The sequence below is a fragment of the Xiphophorus maculatus genome, chromosome 18, assembly GCF_002775205.1.
Source record: "Xiphophorus maculatus strain JP 163 A chromosome 18, X_maculatus-5.0-male, whole genome shotgun sequence".
Lineage (NCBI taxonomy): Eukaryota > Metazoa > Chordata > Actinopteri > Cyprinodontiformes > Poeciliidae > Xiphophorus > Xiphophorus maculatus.
Window position 1 is genome coordinate 26,923,486 of NC_036460.1, and position 13,450 is coordinate 26,936,935.

The 13,450-nt window shown below is 38.2% G+C and overlaps 1 protein-coding gene across 2 annotated transcripts; it reads left to right on the plus strand.

Moving 5' to 3' along the window:
- The first annotated feature begins 145 nt into the window (after positions 1–145).
- nkapd1 (NKAP domain containing 1) lies at positions 146–7,456 on the plus strand. 2 transcript variants are annotated; one of them, XM_023350846.1, is made up of 6 exons: positions 146–209; positions 477–553; positions 2,854–2,942; positions 3,941–4,081; positions 4,199–4,252; positions 6,568–7,456. In XM_023350846.1, exons 2-6 carry the CDS (start codon positions 485–487, stop codon positions 6,998–7,000), a joined length of 786 nt encoding a protein of 261 aa, XP_023206614.1. In that variant the 5' UTR covers positions 146–209; positions 477–484; the 3' UTR covers positions 7,001–7,456. The 2 variants fall into 2 exon arrangements, with proteins under 2 accessions (XP_023206614.1, XP_014329235.1); XM_014473749.2 differs by lacking the exon at positions 146–209 and having other exon boundaries at positions 440–553.
- Positions 7,457–13,450: the final 5,994 nt, after the last annotated feature.

Below are 13,450 nucleotides of genomic sequence, written 5' to 3' on the forward strand. Positions count from 1 at the left end.
TGATATACTCATAGAATCTGCACCAACTTAACAGAAGGCGCCCCATCTATTAAATGTAAAAACGACTTGCCATAGACAAGATTCAGCCGTGTAACGTCATTATTGTCGACAGGCCGTTGGTCCAATCAGCAGCCACGTTCTGTGACGCTGCGGAAGTGAAGACTTTAGGCTGTGTTGTCTTCCTTTCGAATTCTGCTGGCTTCTGAAAGGTACAATTTGTACGTTTTTATGGTACATTGGGGAAGTTTTAGTAGCTTAATGAATGAATGTTGTAAACTTCTAGCAGGCTGTTGAAAAGCCACGCACTCCTTTATTCGGCATTGTTAGCTTAAATGCAGAGCCAACACTGGGGACTGTTCGACTAGTTGCTGATGGAGAAAGACTGTTTCTGTCCTGTTTTTTTCATACCTACTTTTGATCTTTAGTCTCTGAATAGCTGTTTCGTTTGTGTTTGATGGACGTGGGTCTCTCGTCAGGTGTCGCCATGGCAAAGCAGCCGCTTGGGAAGACATTGTTGAGGAATGTAATCCGACACACAGATGCCCACAACAAGGTGCGTGTGGCTTCCTGTGTTTGTGTTAGGAAGCGACCAACTCAATAAAAACTACTTTCACTAGTGCTTCCTTTACGTAATTTTCCATGGCAACAATATGTGTTAATACTCTACTTTCTTGTAAAGTTTGTCAAAATATCAGGTGATACGAACATCAAAGGGGGAAAAAGTATCTGTGATGAGCGGTATGTTAATCGGTGTCAGTGCACAGATCACTGTAAAAGAGATCTAACACTCGGTGAAGCACAATGACGTTGGTACGGTTTAAAAACAGCAGGAGGCTGAAAAAAGTATTTATTTATTTTTTTCCTAATTGTTGTTTGAAGTATAGTCAAGCTGGTAGGTGGCTCTAATCTCCATCTTTCCCGTAATGTACATAAGCGTGTAATTACCGAGGTAGTAAGGGGTGTTTAAATGAAGTGCACATCTAAAATTAGCTTCTATAAATGGATGTAAAAATTTAATAGAATTCATGACAGCATGTCAACTTATAACTGTAGCTGATAAATTAAATCATGATGGTATCTAACATTTTGTTACCACACACAAAAAAATAATAGTTTGATACGTCTGTACGAAATTATTTATGTTAACTCTGGAGCAGCTATTAGTGATGAACTCCACAGTTCTCTGTTTTGTGGAAGAATGGCTAAAAGAGAGAGGTTGCTTAAAGGAAAAACATAGGAAATGAGGGGGACTTTAGCCCAAAAATGACCCTAAATATACAGAAAGAGCTACAATGGAATGGATCAAAGCATGCTCTCCAGTCAAAGTTTAGGCTAGCAGATGTACTGCAGCAATACCACGTATAAAGAAAAAGAGAAAGAGCTAATTTGACTCATTTTTTTTAAAAACAGAATTTAAAACCAGAAGAAGAACATTGTCAAGTATTACGGCTTCCTCCTTTCTATGAAATCAGATGGAGGTGGTATTGCTGCAACACGTTTCAGATTTGTAAAAAATGTAGATTTAAAAAAAAAAAAAAATTTCTTTACATTTTTTTTATTTAAAAATTTAAATTTTATAATAATTATTTTTCTTTTTCTCACCTTATGTACTCTGTTGTGTTATGTCAAATAAAATCCATGCATAAAAAAGAGTCTTAAATTCATGTATCTAAAAATAAGGCTTAAAATTTCTTAAATTCTTTAAAAAAATAAGTTGGCCTTAAATATGTTAATCACAGGTCTTAAGTTTTGTCAGTAACAAGCTGCTAAAATGCCTTTTCTAGCTAGCAATGGGTAAGTGCAAATTTGCTGGATGATGTTCAGCTTTACCTCTGGTTCACTTTTGTTGCCAACCTATACTATGCAACATCTATTCTGTGAAAAAACATCTTGGTGCTACGGGGGTTAAACCCCCAGAAATATCACAGTTTTGTTCCTCTGACTCCCCCAAAATGCAGTCGACGCAGGTACTACTGCTAATCTAAGAGCAACCTTTGGTGCGAGACAAACTGTCGGACATTTTTTCCATTGGTCATTTCGGCCATGATGCAGTTCTTAAATTTTAATAGATGAAACTTGCAAAAAATAAAAACTGCCATGAAATGCATAGTAGTTTGTGGCTGTAATGTGAAAAGTAGGAATAATTTTTGCAAGGCAGAAGGTAATTTATAGCTCCTACATGATTAATATCCCCAAAGTAAGTCAAATAACTGCAGGCTATGTAGAAAAAGAAAAAGTAATTTCAGCATCTGATGGCGTTATTTTTTTGTTTCAGAAAAAAATAAATCTGTGCCTTTAAAGCTAAGTAGTTCCTGACAGAGACTCATCAAAACCCACTTCATTTTTGAGTTTGCCCAACACAGTGGAGTGCACTGTTAAACAGCTGATATAAAAAGAAAACACTTTCAGGAATAATTTGGTGCAGGCTGGCAGGCGGATGGTGCTCCTGTGTGGCTGCGTCTGACAGGCTCTCATTTCCCAGCATGCAACTGCATATGATAAGAGAAGCTGCTTAGACAATGTGCGGCAGCTGTGCCAGCCGGTTTCACCTGGCTCCGCTCTCCTCCTTCAGCTGAGTAAAATTGCAGCTCACTGCCACACAATAGGGGTCTCTTTTTCTTTTTTCATTTTTTGAATCCCTTAAAATAGAATTCATTGAGTTTCATGTTATGTCAGGGCTTAAACATTGGTTATGCATATTATCTGATAGAATTAAGGTCAGGGCATTGAAAAGTACACATTTTTTTTATCATAAGGCACAATAACTAAAATTAATACGCAGTACGTAAACGCGTCACACAGAGTGTGCATGTCCGGTTTTTCCATGTACATATTGTTGTTGATCCTCCGCAGATCCAAGAGGAGATGGAGATGTGGAAGATGCGAGACTGGGAGATCCAGGCGTCCGACCACAAACATTTGCCCAGCGCAGACATTATGAGGTGGGAGCAGTAAACATCCCAGTTTAATTTGAGCCGGCCGAGCAAAAGCCGCACAGATCCGCATTTTTCGGGTCACACATTTCTCCTACGCCGGCTGGAAATTGTTTTTAAGTATTATTCCGTGCACCAATACCTCTCCAATACCAATACTCTCTCTTTTTGCAGGTCCGACATTTTAAATCTTGATAAAGACCAGAATTTTTGTATTCACACTGAAACATGACTGCAACTAAGAACTCTTTTAGTTATCAACAATTACGATGATTAATCAATCAGATAAGAAAATGGCACATTCTGCAGTATGTCATTTAAACACTTGAGCCTTTTTATGCAATATTAGAACTATGTTAAAAGATACAAATAAATTCATTTTTTAAAATCAGAAAATAAGCATTTAATTGCCTAAAATGCAATAATATATAATTCCTTTAGTATATATTTGATCATTTGTACAAAAGGATGAATCTGCAGCTAAAAAAAATCTTAACACTGGGAAAACTTGGACCTTTCTGCTCGATTTAACTTCAGTAGAGTGTAGGGCTGATCTGTAGATTACTTTTTAAGGGTTAAATGAATAATAACTGGATAGCAGAAGGTGCGTAATAATAATTGAAAATCGGGTGAAGTTAAATTATGCCACTTTCTGGTTAGAAAATTATTGTTTTTTTAATTTACCGTCAATTTAAAAATTATATATATATTTTTTTTTACAGTTTTGGCCTAGTTACTGCTCTGAGTGTGTGGTTCTTTCAGTAAATTCCTTTTTTTTCCTCTAGATACTCCAGTTATTGATTAATTACAAAATTAGTTGACGATTATTTCAATTATCGATTCATCGCGATTAATCGTTTCCTCCCTACATCGAAATAATAATAGATTACTACCACGGGATAGAGTACCCGTACGGGAATATGGAATGTTGACTTAGAAATCTAATAATCTTTGACAATTTTACTTCAGCTGCCCTTTTTGACTTATAAATATTGATCATATTCCAGAGGAGGAATGCACTGCGATCGAGTGTCCGACCATCCCAGAAACACGAGCGCCGGCAGACAGCGAGCATCGGAGCACGACGACAGAGAGGCTCGGTACTGGACACGCAGGCTCTACGAATTTGAGGCCGGTGATCCAGACAGGTAGACGTCGTGATGTTTCTCGGCATTTCGACTTGTAGTTCCCTGCTTTTGTTTTCTTGTCAGAGACACGCCAAAAAGCGCCCGCGCTGTAATTGAACGCCGTGTTCCACTTCACAGGTGGGGGCACAGTGGCTTCAAGGAGCTCTATCCTGAGGAGTTTGACAGTGACAGGTATGCAAAAACAAAAGCCAAAGCAACAGAAAAAGGAAGCTGGGTATGCAATTCTGTTTGGAAGTGACATTCATGCAACTATCAGTGTTTTCAGGGCAAAAATCAATTTCCAGTTCTCTATGAAGTGCTTTCCCATTCTGATTTTGACGGATTGATTTTTTTGTATTAAAGTAGGGTTATAATGTAAATTTTTTACCTTTCTATCATATTATAATGTCATTCCCTCATCAAAAACCTTGCTGGAGTGTTGCTCTGATTCATTCATGCATGTTTGAGTAACCCTTCAATCTCCCATGGCAACCATTCAGGGGGTGCCTAAACACCTGCTCTCACCAAACTCCACCTTGGAGCTCCGGTAAGAGTGTTTGCAAACGGCATAATGAGAAGCATGTTCGGGATGACTTCCTGAAGGCAGAGTGTCAGAAATAGCAGGAGCCTCTTAAAGAGACAGAGGCCTAATTTCAAGGCATCAAACTGCAAAGTCAAATTTCCTTTAAGCCATGTTTGATATATATATATATACATAGGGTTTTTATGACGACTGAAGATCACATAGTTATTTTCCCTTTTTAAATTTTTTTTTTTTTTACTGTAATGGCTTTTCTAACTGCAATAATCGAAAATGTCCAAATCATAGTTCTCCCCCAAGTAAATTATACATTATTCTCCAATAAGAGGACCAATTCAGTATGAATAGCATGCCAAAATGTCAGAACTAGAATAAAAATAATTTGCTTGGGAGTCACAGTATCTCCATCAGCCAGGAAGCCTTTGAAATGAGCCTAATGAAGAGGTGATTTTAAAAACTGAATGTTCTCCATGAGAATGTGCTGTTGTTCACTGAAAATTCAGTTTCTGAAAAAAGATACTAGAAGCAAATAATCTTAAGTCCTCTGTTGGCCCAGCCCTTCAGTTAGCCTCAAGCTTATTAGAGCTGGTATGATCTGGATTAAATCCAGATTAAATCCAGATCAAAACGGCACAATTTTTATATCTTATTTCTTACTGTAAACCACCTGGCATGGACTGGCGACCTGTCCAGGATGTACCCCGCCTCTAGCCCATTGATAGCTGGAGATGGGGACCAGCACCCTCCGGACCCCAATGGGATAAGGGTGTAAGAAAATGGATGGATGGATGTAAACCACACTTGTTTAGCAATTTTAACCACCTTAAAGATACAATCATCTTTTTGCTGACCAAATCCAACAAATTTCTCATTATATTGGATGCCAACAGATACCTTGTCTTCTATTTCCTTCCATCTTGCCCATAAGAGAGTAAGCACTAACTGCTAACCCTTCTTCTACTATGTTATATATAATCTCATTTCTATTGGGAGTTTTTGAAACAAATACTGTATTCGGGGTCAAATATTGAGTTTAACATATTCAGTTTGAATACCATGGCTGTACGTGTTTGTGTATCATCTGATTTAAAGAGTCACTGTTTAAAACATGGAGGTCTCGTTGATTTATTTATTCCTAAATGTGTCACGTGATCAGAATCCAAGTTAATTTGGAAATTATTAGACTTAGAATCCAATTGTAACATAACAGTTAGGTTTGAGTTAAATTAATAGCCTGACATAGATCAAAGTAGCTCCAAAAATGACAGTGGGCATTTTGTTTCTATCTTTTATATTAAAGCGACAGTGTAATGTATTTTAGCAGCACATTATGTCTTTTTATAGCACAAATAAGTAACTATGTTACCTTTAGCTGTTGTGAAAAATGCTACGCGTATATATCAAATATGAGAAACTCTGGAGCTTGGAAACTGCGACTCCGAGTAGAGCTAGGTCCATCCAGTCGTTTTACACAGCTGAATGGTTGTCACGGGAGATGAGAGGATTTCTCAAACATGCATGAAAATATCAAAGCAACACTCCAGACATGTTTTGATGGGGGAACATTAAAACATACCTGGAGTAATGTTTTAATGATGTAATGTTCAAAAAAGTTAATTTCACATAATACGGCCCCTTTAAGTCTAACCATCGGAACCAAAACAACCATAAACACATCGTAAAAATAACTTCATTAAACCAATATGTGGGGGCAATTTAGTGGGAATACTTCAATAGTGGGAACACAAATCAATCATAATGAATTTCATAAGTAGAGATGGACTGATTGGGCTTCTCCAAAGCAATTAGTTTGATTCAACACAGAGCTTTATTGTAATATAGGAAATATTGATTATTTTAACTAAAAAATTACATTTACAGATGTGCTTCTAGCACATCTGTGCTGAAAGCAAAGGGTGTGCTTACATTGCAGTGTTTTGACTAGTTTAACATTGTTTTTTTGCAGTGACAAAAGTGTAACCATAAAGAAGAACAGACGCCGCAAAATGAAGAAATCCAAGTCTCACACAGAAGCATGTCTGTCAAAGAGGTCCAAGAAATCGTCCCGAAAGAAGAAAAAGAAGAAGAAAGCCGAGTCTTCGAGCGACGACAGCGGTACGGACGACAGAAGTGAGATGAAAGACAAGCCAAGCAAAAAAAAGAGAGGTAAAGGTCGACACAAAAACAAGAAAAGTGTGAAAACCCGAAGGAGAGACGAGGACAGCAGCTCGGAAGAAAGCAACAGCGGAGGAAAAAAGGAGAGACGGACTACTGGTCGCAAAAAGCGAAAGCACGACTCCCTCAAGGACTCGGACTCAGAATTGGACTCGAAAAAGAAAAGGAGGAAAAACTGGAAGGAAGGAGGTGAGGAGAGCTCGAACGACAGCTCGAATGACTGAGACGCAAACACGTGTAGAGCTAACGACTAGAAGAGCTACATTAAGATCATTGTTTTTGAGCTCACGAGGGAGGCCTCCATCGTGGGGCCGTCTTGTGTCTTTACGGTGCATCAACAACCATATGCTGTTGGTCCTTAGTCTGCTCCTCTTTAGGAGAAATATCTGAGCTCACTCAGCAGGCTGCGTGAAAAACAATGGAGCGGTTTCCATCGCCTAACGCATCAGGAATCCTGCAAGACGCAGCCTCATTGATCACCCGTTTCCTGCGTCGCCTCAGACTTTGGTCCTAAAATTGTGACTTTTTTTTTTTTTTTACTGTATTTAATAGAGTGAAATTATGCAAGTTCAGTCAAGTGAGACAAACTGTGGTTTTCTACAAGAGCTTTTTAGGTTTATACATTTTATACATTTGTTGCTGAAATATTGCCACGTCTAAAATAAACCTCTATTTTGCAATTGTTTTTCATTTTTCTAGAAAACTGAGGAATATTTGTAAAGATGATTCCTAGTGATATTCGACCATTTTTCCCTCCAGTGTCAAATAAATTAGTTTTTATACAAGTATGGGGAAAAAAATCAGTTTATAGTTTAATTACTATTTTAATTTAAGTACTATTTTAATTTTTTTAAAATGTAGAAGACAAGGGGATAAAGTAAAATAGAGCTAAAAACAGGTTGCATGCAATCCTAAACAGATGGAAACTAAAATGCGTGTGGAATGTGCTTGAAGCTGCAGTATGCAGTACTTTGATAAAGAATGTATTTTGCATATTTGTTAAAACGGTCAACTTGTCATAATCTTATGAGATTTTTAATATGTGAAAAGATGTACTTCCTCCATGTCCTCTCTGAGCTAATATTGCCCTCTGAAGAAATTTATCAGTCCGGAGCAAAAACAACCAATCAGAATCGGGAGGAGGGTTTTAGCGCTGTCAGTCATCCTTATGTACTTGCTGCAAAATGGGTTAATGGTGGATAAGTAACTTACTATTACAGAAAAACCGTTTATCCTCCATCATCACTGGCCAGGCTAACTAGGCCTAGCGTTTGTAACAGGCTCTGCTATCATGCAGAAGCTGTAGCTTAGCAAAGACACAAAGGGGAGTTACTAAATTATTAAGAACATTAAAGTCCACAATATTTCCAAAAAAACGCCCGTGTCAGGTCTGATCCTTTAGGAACTCACCACAGTTCCTCGCTCTATTGTGGCTGGTTCATATGAGGTCCTAATGACTTCCGGAACAATGGTGAAGACAATCGACGCTTTTCTCGGAAACGCAGCGAAATCCAAACAGCTGATCCGGTGCCGGTGCAGCCAGTCTATCCTCCAGCCTCCGGCTCACGGCTCGCCCCTTCCTCTGCCAGGGCGCAGCAAAGTTGCTGTACTTTTTTTTTTAATTTTTATTTTTTTACCGGTTTTACGACAAAACTTCTCCCCAAAGAGTCTCCCCATTGACTGTCGCTCTGTCCTCCATTTCTACTTCCGGTTAGTTCGGCTTGTTGTTAACGTCCGGAAAGTTCGCGCATGCGCACAATGCTGGAGGGTTAAAAAAAATAAATAAATTTACTGGTGAGCCGTGGCCTCTCATCCACGGTAGAACAATTCTGATAAACATGCAAGCATTTCCCACACAAAGTCAAGCTGGCGTAGCGGACCCATTAGCCCTCCGAATTTATTTATTTTTTCTTAAAACTTTTTCCCTGACCTGTGAAATGTGACACGCTCGGACCTTGTTATTATCTACACGTTGTGTTGACAATTAGCCTCCCTTTTTTTCTTTTTACGTATCGCATACATTTAAGCCTTAGTGTGTCTTAAATGTGTTAACAGCTAGTCAGCAAAAAACCAATGTTTTTTTTTTTCCTGTGGACAAAAAAAAAAAAAAAAGTGTCCTGAATTTTACATTTGTATTTTTTGCAGTGTTGCGTGTGTGGCCCAAGACAGCATATGGCTATTGATTTTAGTAGGTACACGATGTTCCAACTATGTCTGTGCACATGTGACACCGAAGTCTGCCTCCTTTTCAAAAATAGGGAAAAGAATTTAAGGCGTGAATGTGTTGATTTTTACATCAGACAATTTCCACATTTTAACTACCGAAGATTTTTTTTTTAAAGTACCTTAATGAAACAATCCTGTTAAAAAAATGAATACTTCTCAAAATTAGTGCAATGCATCAAAAGGTGAATCACTCGTTGTAAGTAGGTTCATAATTAAAACACTTTAATACAAAATAAATGTCACCCATTTGTAATGTCTTGGAGATAATTTTACTTGCCAAATGTCAATGCTAATAACATTTGTAAAACTTTCAGCAACAAAATAGAAATGTCAGAGCTGGATGACTGAGAGATGACATATAAATTGATATTTACATATGTTGAGCAACCTAAATATGGAAAAATGAAAACTTTATCTTGAGCAGAGAGGCAAGCTCTACTGCAGATTTGAAGCTATAATTTGATACTGAAACATATAAAAATGAAAAAGGTGAAGAAAAGCACTGCCTGGAGCTGATCTCTTTAAAAAAAAAATACGGTCTGGTTTGGAGCTAAACAACCGAAATGTACTGACAGCAGGAAATGATTTGATAACTGAATGAGTGCTTCTCACTTCAAGCGCTTTGAAATAACCTTTCGACATTATGCTGTGACATGTTCTGATAAAACATCTTGTGATTCTTCTCGATTGTTACGTTGGGGCGTCGGGGCGAATGCAGGGCAATTTCCTATACAAAAGGTCTGAAGGATCAAATACCTACTGACAATCTCACCTCAGTTGGAAAACGCATTATTTATGATTCAATTCAGGGGCTTGCTGGGAAATTAGGGAGAAAATGGCGGTCTAGAGGAGTCCTACTTCATCTGGAAAAACAGTCCACTTTTATAGAAACAAAAATTAGAAAAGGACAATTTGCCAGCAGCCTATTTTCATCAGTAACGGAGAAGAATAAGAATAATCCTAGGTTTCTTTTTTAGGACGGTTGCCAAACTTACACAGAATCACAGTTCTGCTGAGTCGACCGTTCCCTCGGCTCTCAGCAGTAATGACCCGGTGGAGTTCTTTATAAATAAAACCGGTTGAGTCACTGGCCTCCTCCCGAACGTGATTATTCATTCGCAGTAAAAGAGTCACTCAGCACTGAATGTAACCGTAGAGCCCGATCTGTATTTTGGACTGTTCTGATCCAGTTGAGCTTTCCAAGTTATCAAAAATATTCGCTTCATCTAAACCTTCAGCTTGGATGTTAGACCCAATGCCAGGCAAACTAAGGAAGTTTTCCCTTTGATTGCCATCTGCAGCTTAAATGTGAATAATCTATCCTTGGTAAACAAATGTGTACACAGGTTTGTAAGTGAGACTTGATAAGTTGCAGACATATTGCTATTATTCCTTTCTGACATAAAATTCTTGAAAAAAAATAGTTGCCAATCAAGTGTGTGAGCGTCTAAACAATAACAACCCTTTTCAAAGGTTTCGCTCAGGTTTCAGAGCTCATCATAGCACTGAAAAAAGAACTGATGAAAACTACAAATGATATTATCTTGGCCTCAGAAAACAGACTGTCCTTGTTTTATTAGATCTTCTTTTTTGGGGGGACAAAATCGATCACAATATTCTCTTAGAAAGACCTGAACATATAGGGATCAGAGGAACAGCACCAGGCTGCTTTAAATCTCATCTGTCTGACAGATTTAAATTTTTTCAGGTAACTTGTGGTGTACCACAGGGCATAGGCTCGGAGCCAATTATCTTTATTATATATATATATATGTGTGTGTCAAATTTGTGAAATTATCAGACAGTACATCATAAATTTTCAGTGTTGTGCTGGTTACGCTTAGCTATCTTTACCATAAAGGTTAGGTAAATCATGGCCATGTCTTGAAGACCTAAAAACCTGAATGGCTTAAAATTTTTGGCTTTTAAAATCAGACAAGACGGAAGTAGTCGTCTTGAGAAAAGAGGCTTCTAAGTCAATCACTTCATCAGTATGACATTCAACTGGCCTCTGGTAATTAACCGGTTATTTTTAACCAGGACATGTTCTTCAAATCCAATATTAATCAGGTTTCTTGGAATTTCTTATTTCACATCTGCTTAGGCTATCCGGACCTATCTCTGCAGCAACTCTGCTACAGGCTTAGTGTGAATAAATACATAGCAGCATAAATAGGTTCAGCTGAATTGAATAATATGGTTTCATGATCAAAGTAAATACATTAATGATTTAGAAAATGTTAGTAAAGAAGCTCTAAATAGCTCGACTGATGAGCAGCAGGTTGCCCTAGCCTGTCAGGTGTCGCCGCCTCTGTAATTACTGTGAAAAAGATCTCATCACCATTAACAACCCTGAAAATATAGATTTTTTTTCTCCTCTACTGTTCCAACCTTATTGACATCATCCTCTGTGCAAGCTGGTAGCAAATAGTTAGCCCCATGGCATGTGGCTGTTTCGAGATAATCTAATGCCAATGGAAGTGTTTTGTAAACCAGTCTGAAATTGTGTTCACTGTAAAAGCCTGGAGCCCTTTGCTAAGTCTGTGTCAAAAGGCTAAACGTTCCCTCCAAGCAGAGGAAAGCTGTGAGATTTGCTTGTTTGCAGCCGACTGAATCCCCGAAATAGGAAAAAAAGAAAAGCAAATGAAAGTCATGAAAACAGGCCCGTTTCTTCAAGAAAACCTTCACTACCACCGCTTAAAAACGCTTAGCCAAAACCCACAGCTGAATATGTTTTACATCTCCCAGCAAAAGTAGGATCATTCACAGAAAATACAAGTTGTTTTTCACATGTGTGATTCCAGGAGTCATTGGCTGTATTAAGGATAACACTTTATGCAGCAGTATTCCTAAAATCCTTTGGATTTTTATCACATTACCGCCACAAACGTCAACATTGGGATGTTTGTTCCGTGGGACTTTACTTGCTAATCCAACACATAGTTGGATTGCCCACTGGGCAAAAGTATGAGCTGAAAGGAAAAGATGTTTTTTTTTTTCTAAATGCTAAATTCTGCAAAGTGTAGCAATATTTTTTTTTTTTACTTAGCTGCCTTTTTCTTGACAACAATAATAATAGTAAAAAAACAACAAACATCTTTATGTAATTTTATCTCAGTATGAAAACATTTCAGGGAAGATGATCAAAAATAAGCGAGTGAGAGGCCCTGAAGAACTCTGGAGGAACTGCAGAGATGCAAACCACAAAAAATAACATAGTAAATATGTCAGAGAAATGTAATCAAACTAAACGTTTTGGTTAACTTACTTCTACTTGTGCCATGAGTAGAAGTAAACTAACAGTGATAATCATTCACTGATCTCAAAATGACACTAATATTTTTGGCTGAGTTGATGGAGAATGTGAACAACTTTGATAAGATACTTTATGTGCACATCCATAAATATAAGAAACATGTTGGACAACTCAGTTTGTTGATTCAGTAAAAAAAAAAAGAAAAAAAAAAAGACATCAAGTACCTTTGTTGCCTATGTGAAGTGTTGCTCCACCTTGTGAAATGCCAAGTAGCAGACAATGTTTGTGCAGTCGGTGTTTCACTGTGATATTCCTCCGGGAATACTAAGGTCCAAGGTTTAAAATTCCCCAGTGGGCAAATGTTGCAACTCTGCCCTCCAGTGAGTTTACCTGTAGTTATACTTCGCAGGCAAAAAGTGGGCTTTGTGTGCAAGGTAAGAGAAATGACTTTATTTCAAGGCTTTAAAGAAATACTCACTGAGGAATTGTCGGGACTTTTAGGTCGACTTAGAAGTTACTGTAAAGAGGATGCTGATTTTATTTTCCCATTGGACTTTAAAGGGGTATTAATATGTTATGTATTTTCCAGACACAATCTGTTATTTTATAACACAGCCAAGTAACTGTTGTTACGTTCAGTTGTTTTGAAAATGATGTATATATCGAACATTACTTAAAAGAAACAAAACTTCCTATTTTGACACCTTGAAATCGGGCTTCTGTCGCGTTAAGAACCTCCTGGTCTCACAATGCTTCTCCTTATGGCGTTTGCAACCATTCTTAGGAGCGTCGGAGTGAGAAGTGGTTTGCATGTTGAGCTCAGCAGACTCGCAGTTCCACCAGGTGTTTGCTAATGGCTGCTGCCACTAGTCTGGCGGTGCTGAGTGGGTAAAGTGCGGGGCGGGGGTGTAATGACAGGCGGAAGCTGGGCTGTACACTCCATGGAGGAGCTCAGTGGAAACGGGCGGAGCTTCGTACCAATGGCTGCTGCGGAAGATTCAAGGAATCCTCAAACATGCACGAAGGAATCAAAGCCACATTGACGAGGGAATTACATTACAACATGACATAAAGCTTAAAAAAAAAGAGTTGACGTTACATAATAGCTCCCACTTTAAAAACTTTAGACGTTCATGTTTCAACACAGCTTGTTTGCTGATTAACGATCTCGGCACAGAGGCAATGCTCGAAC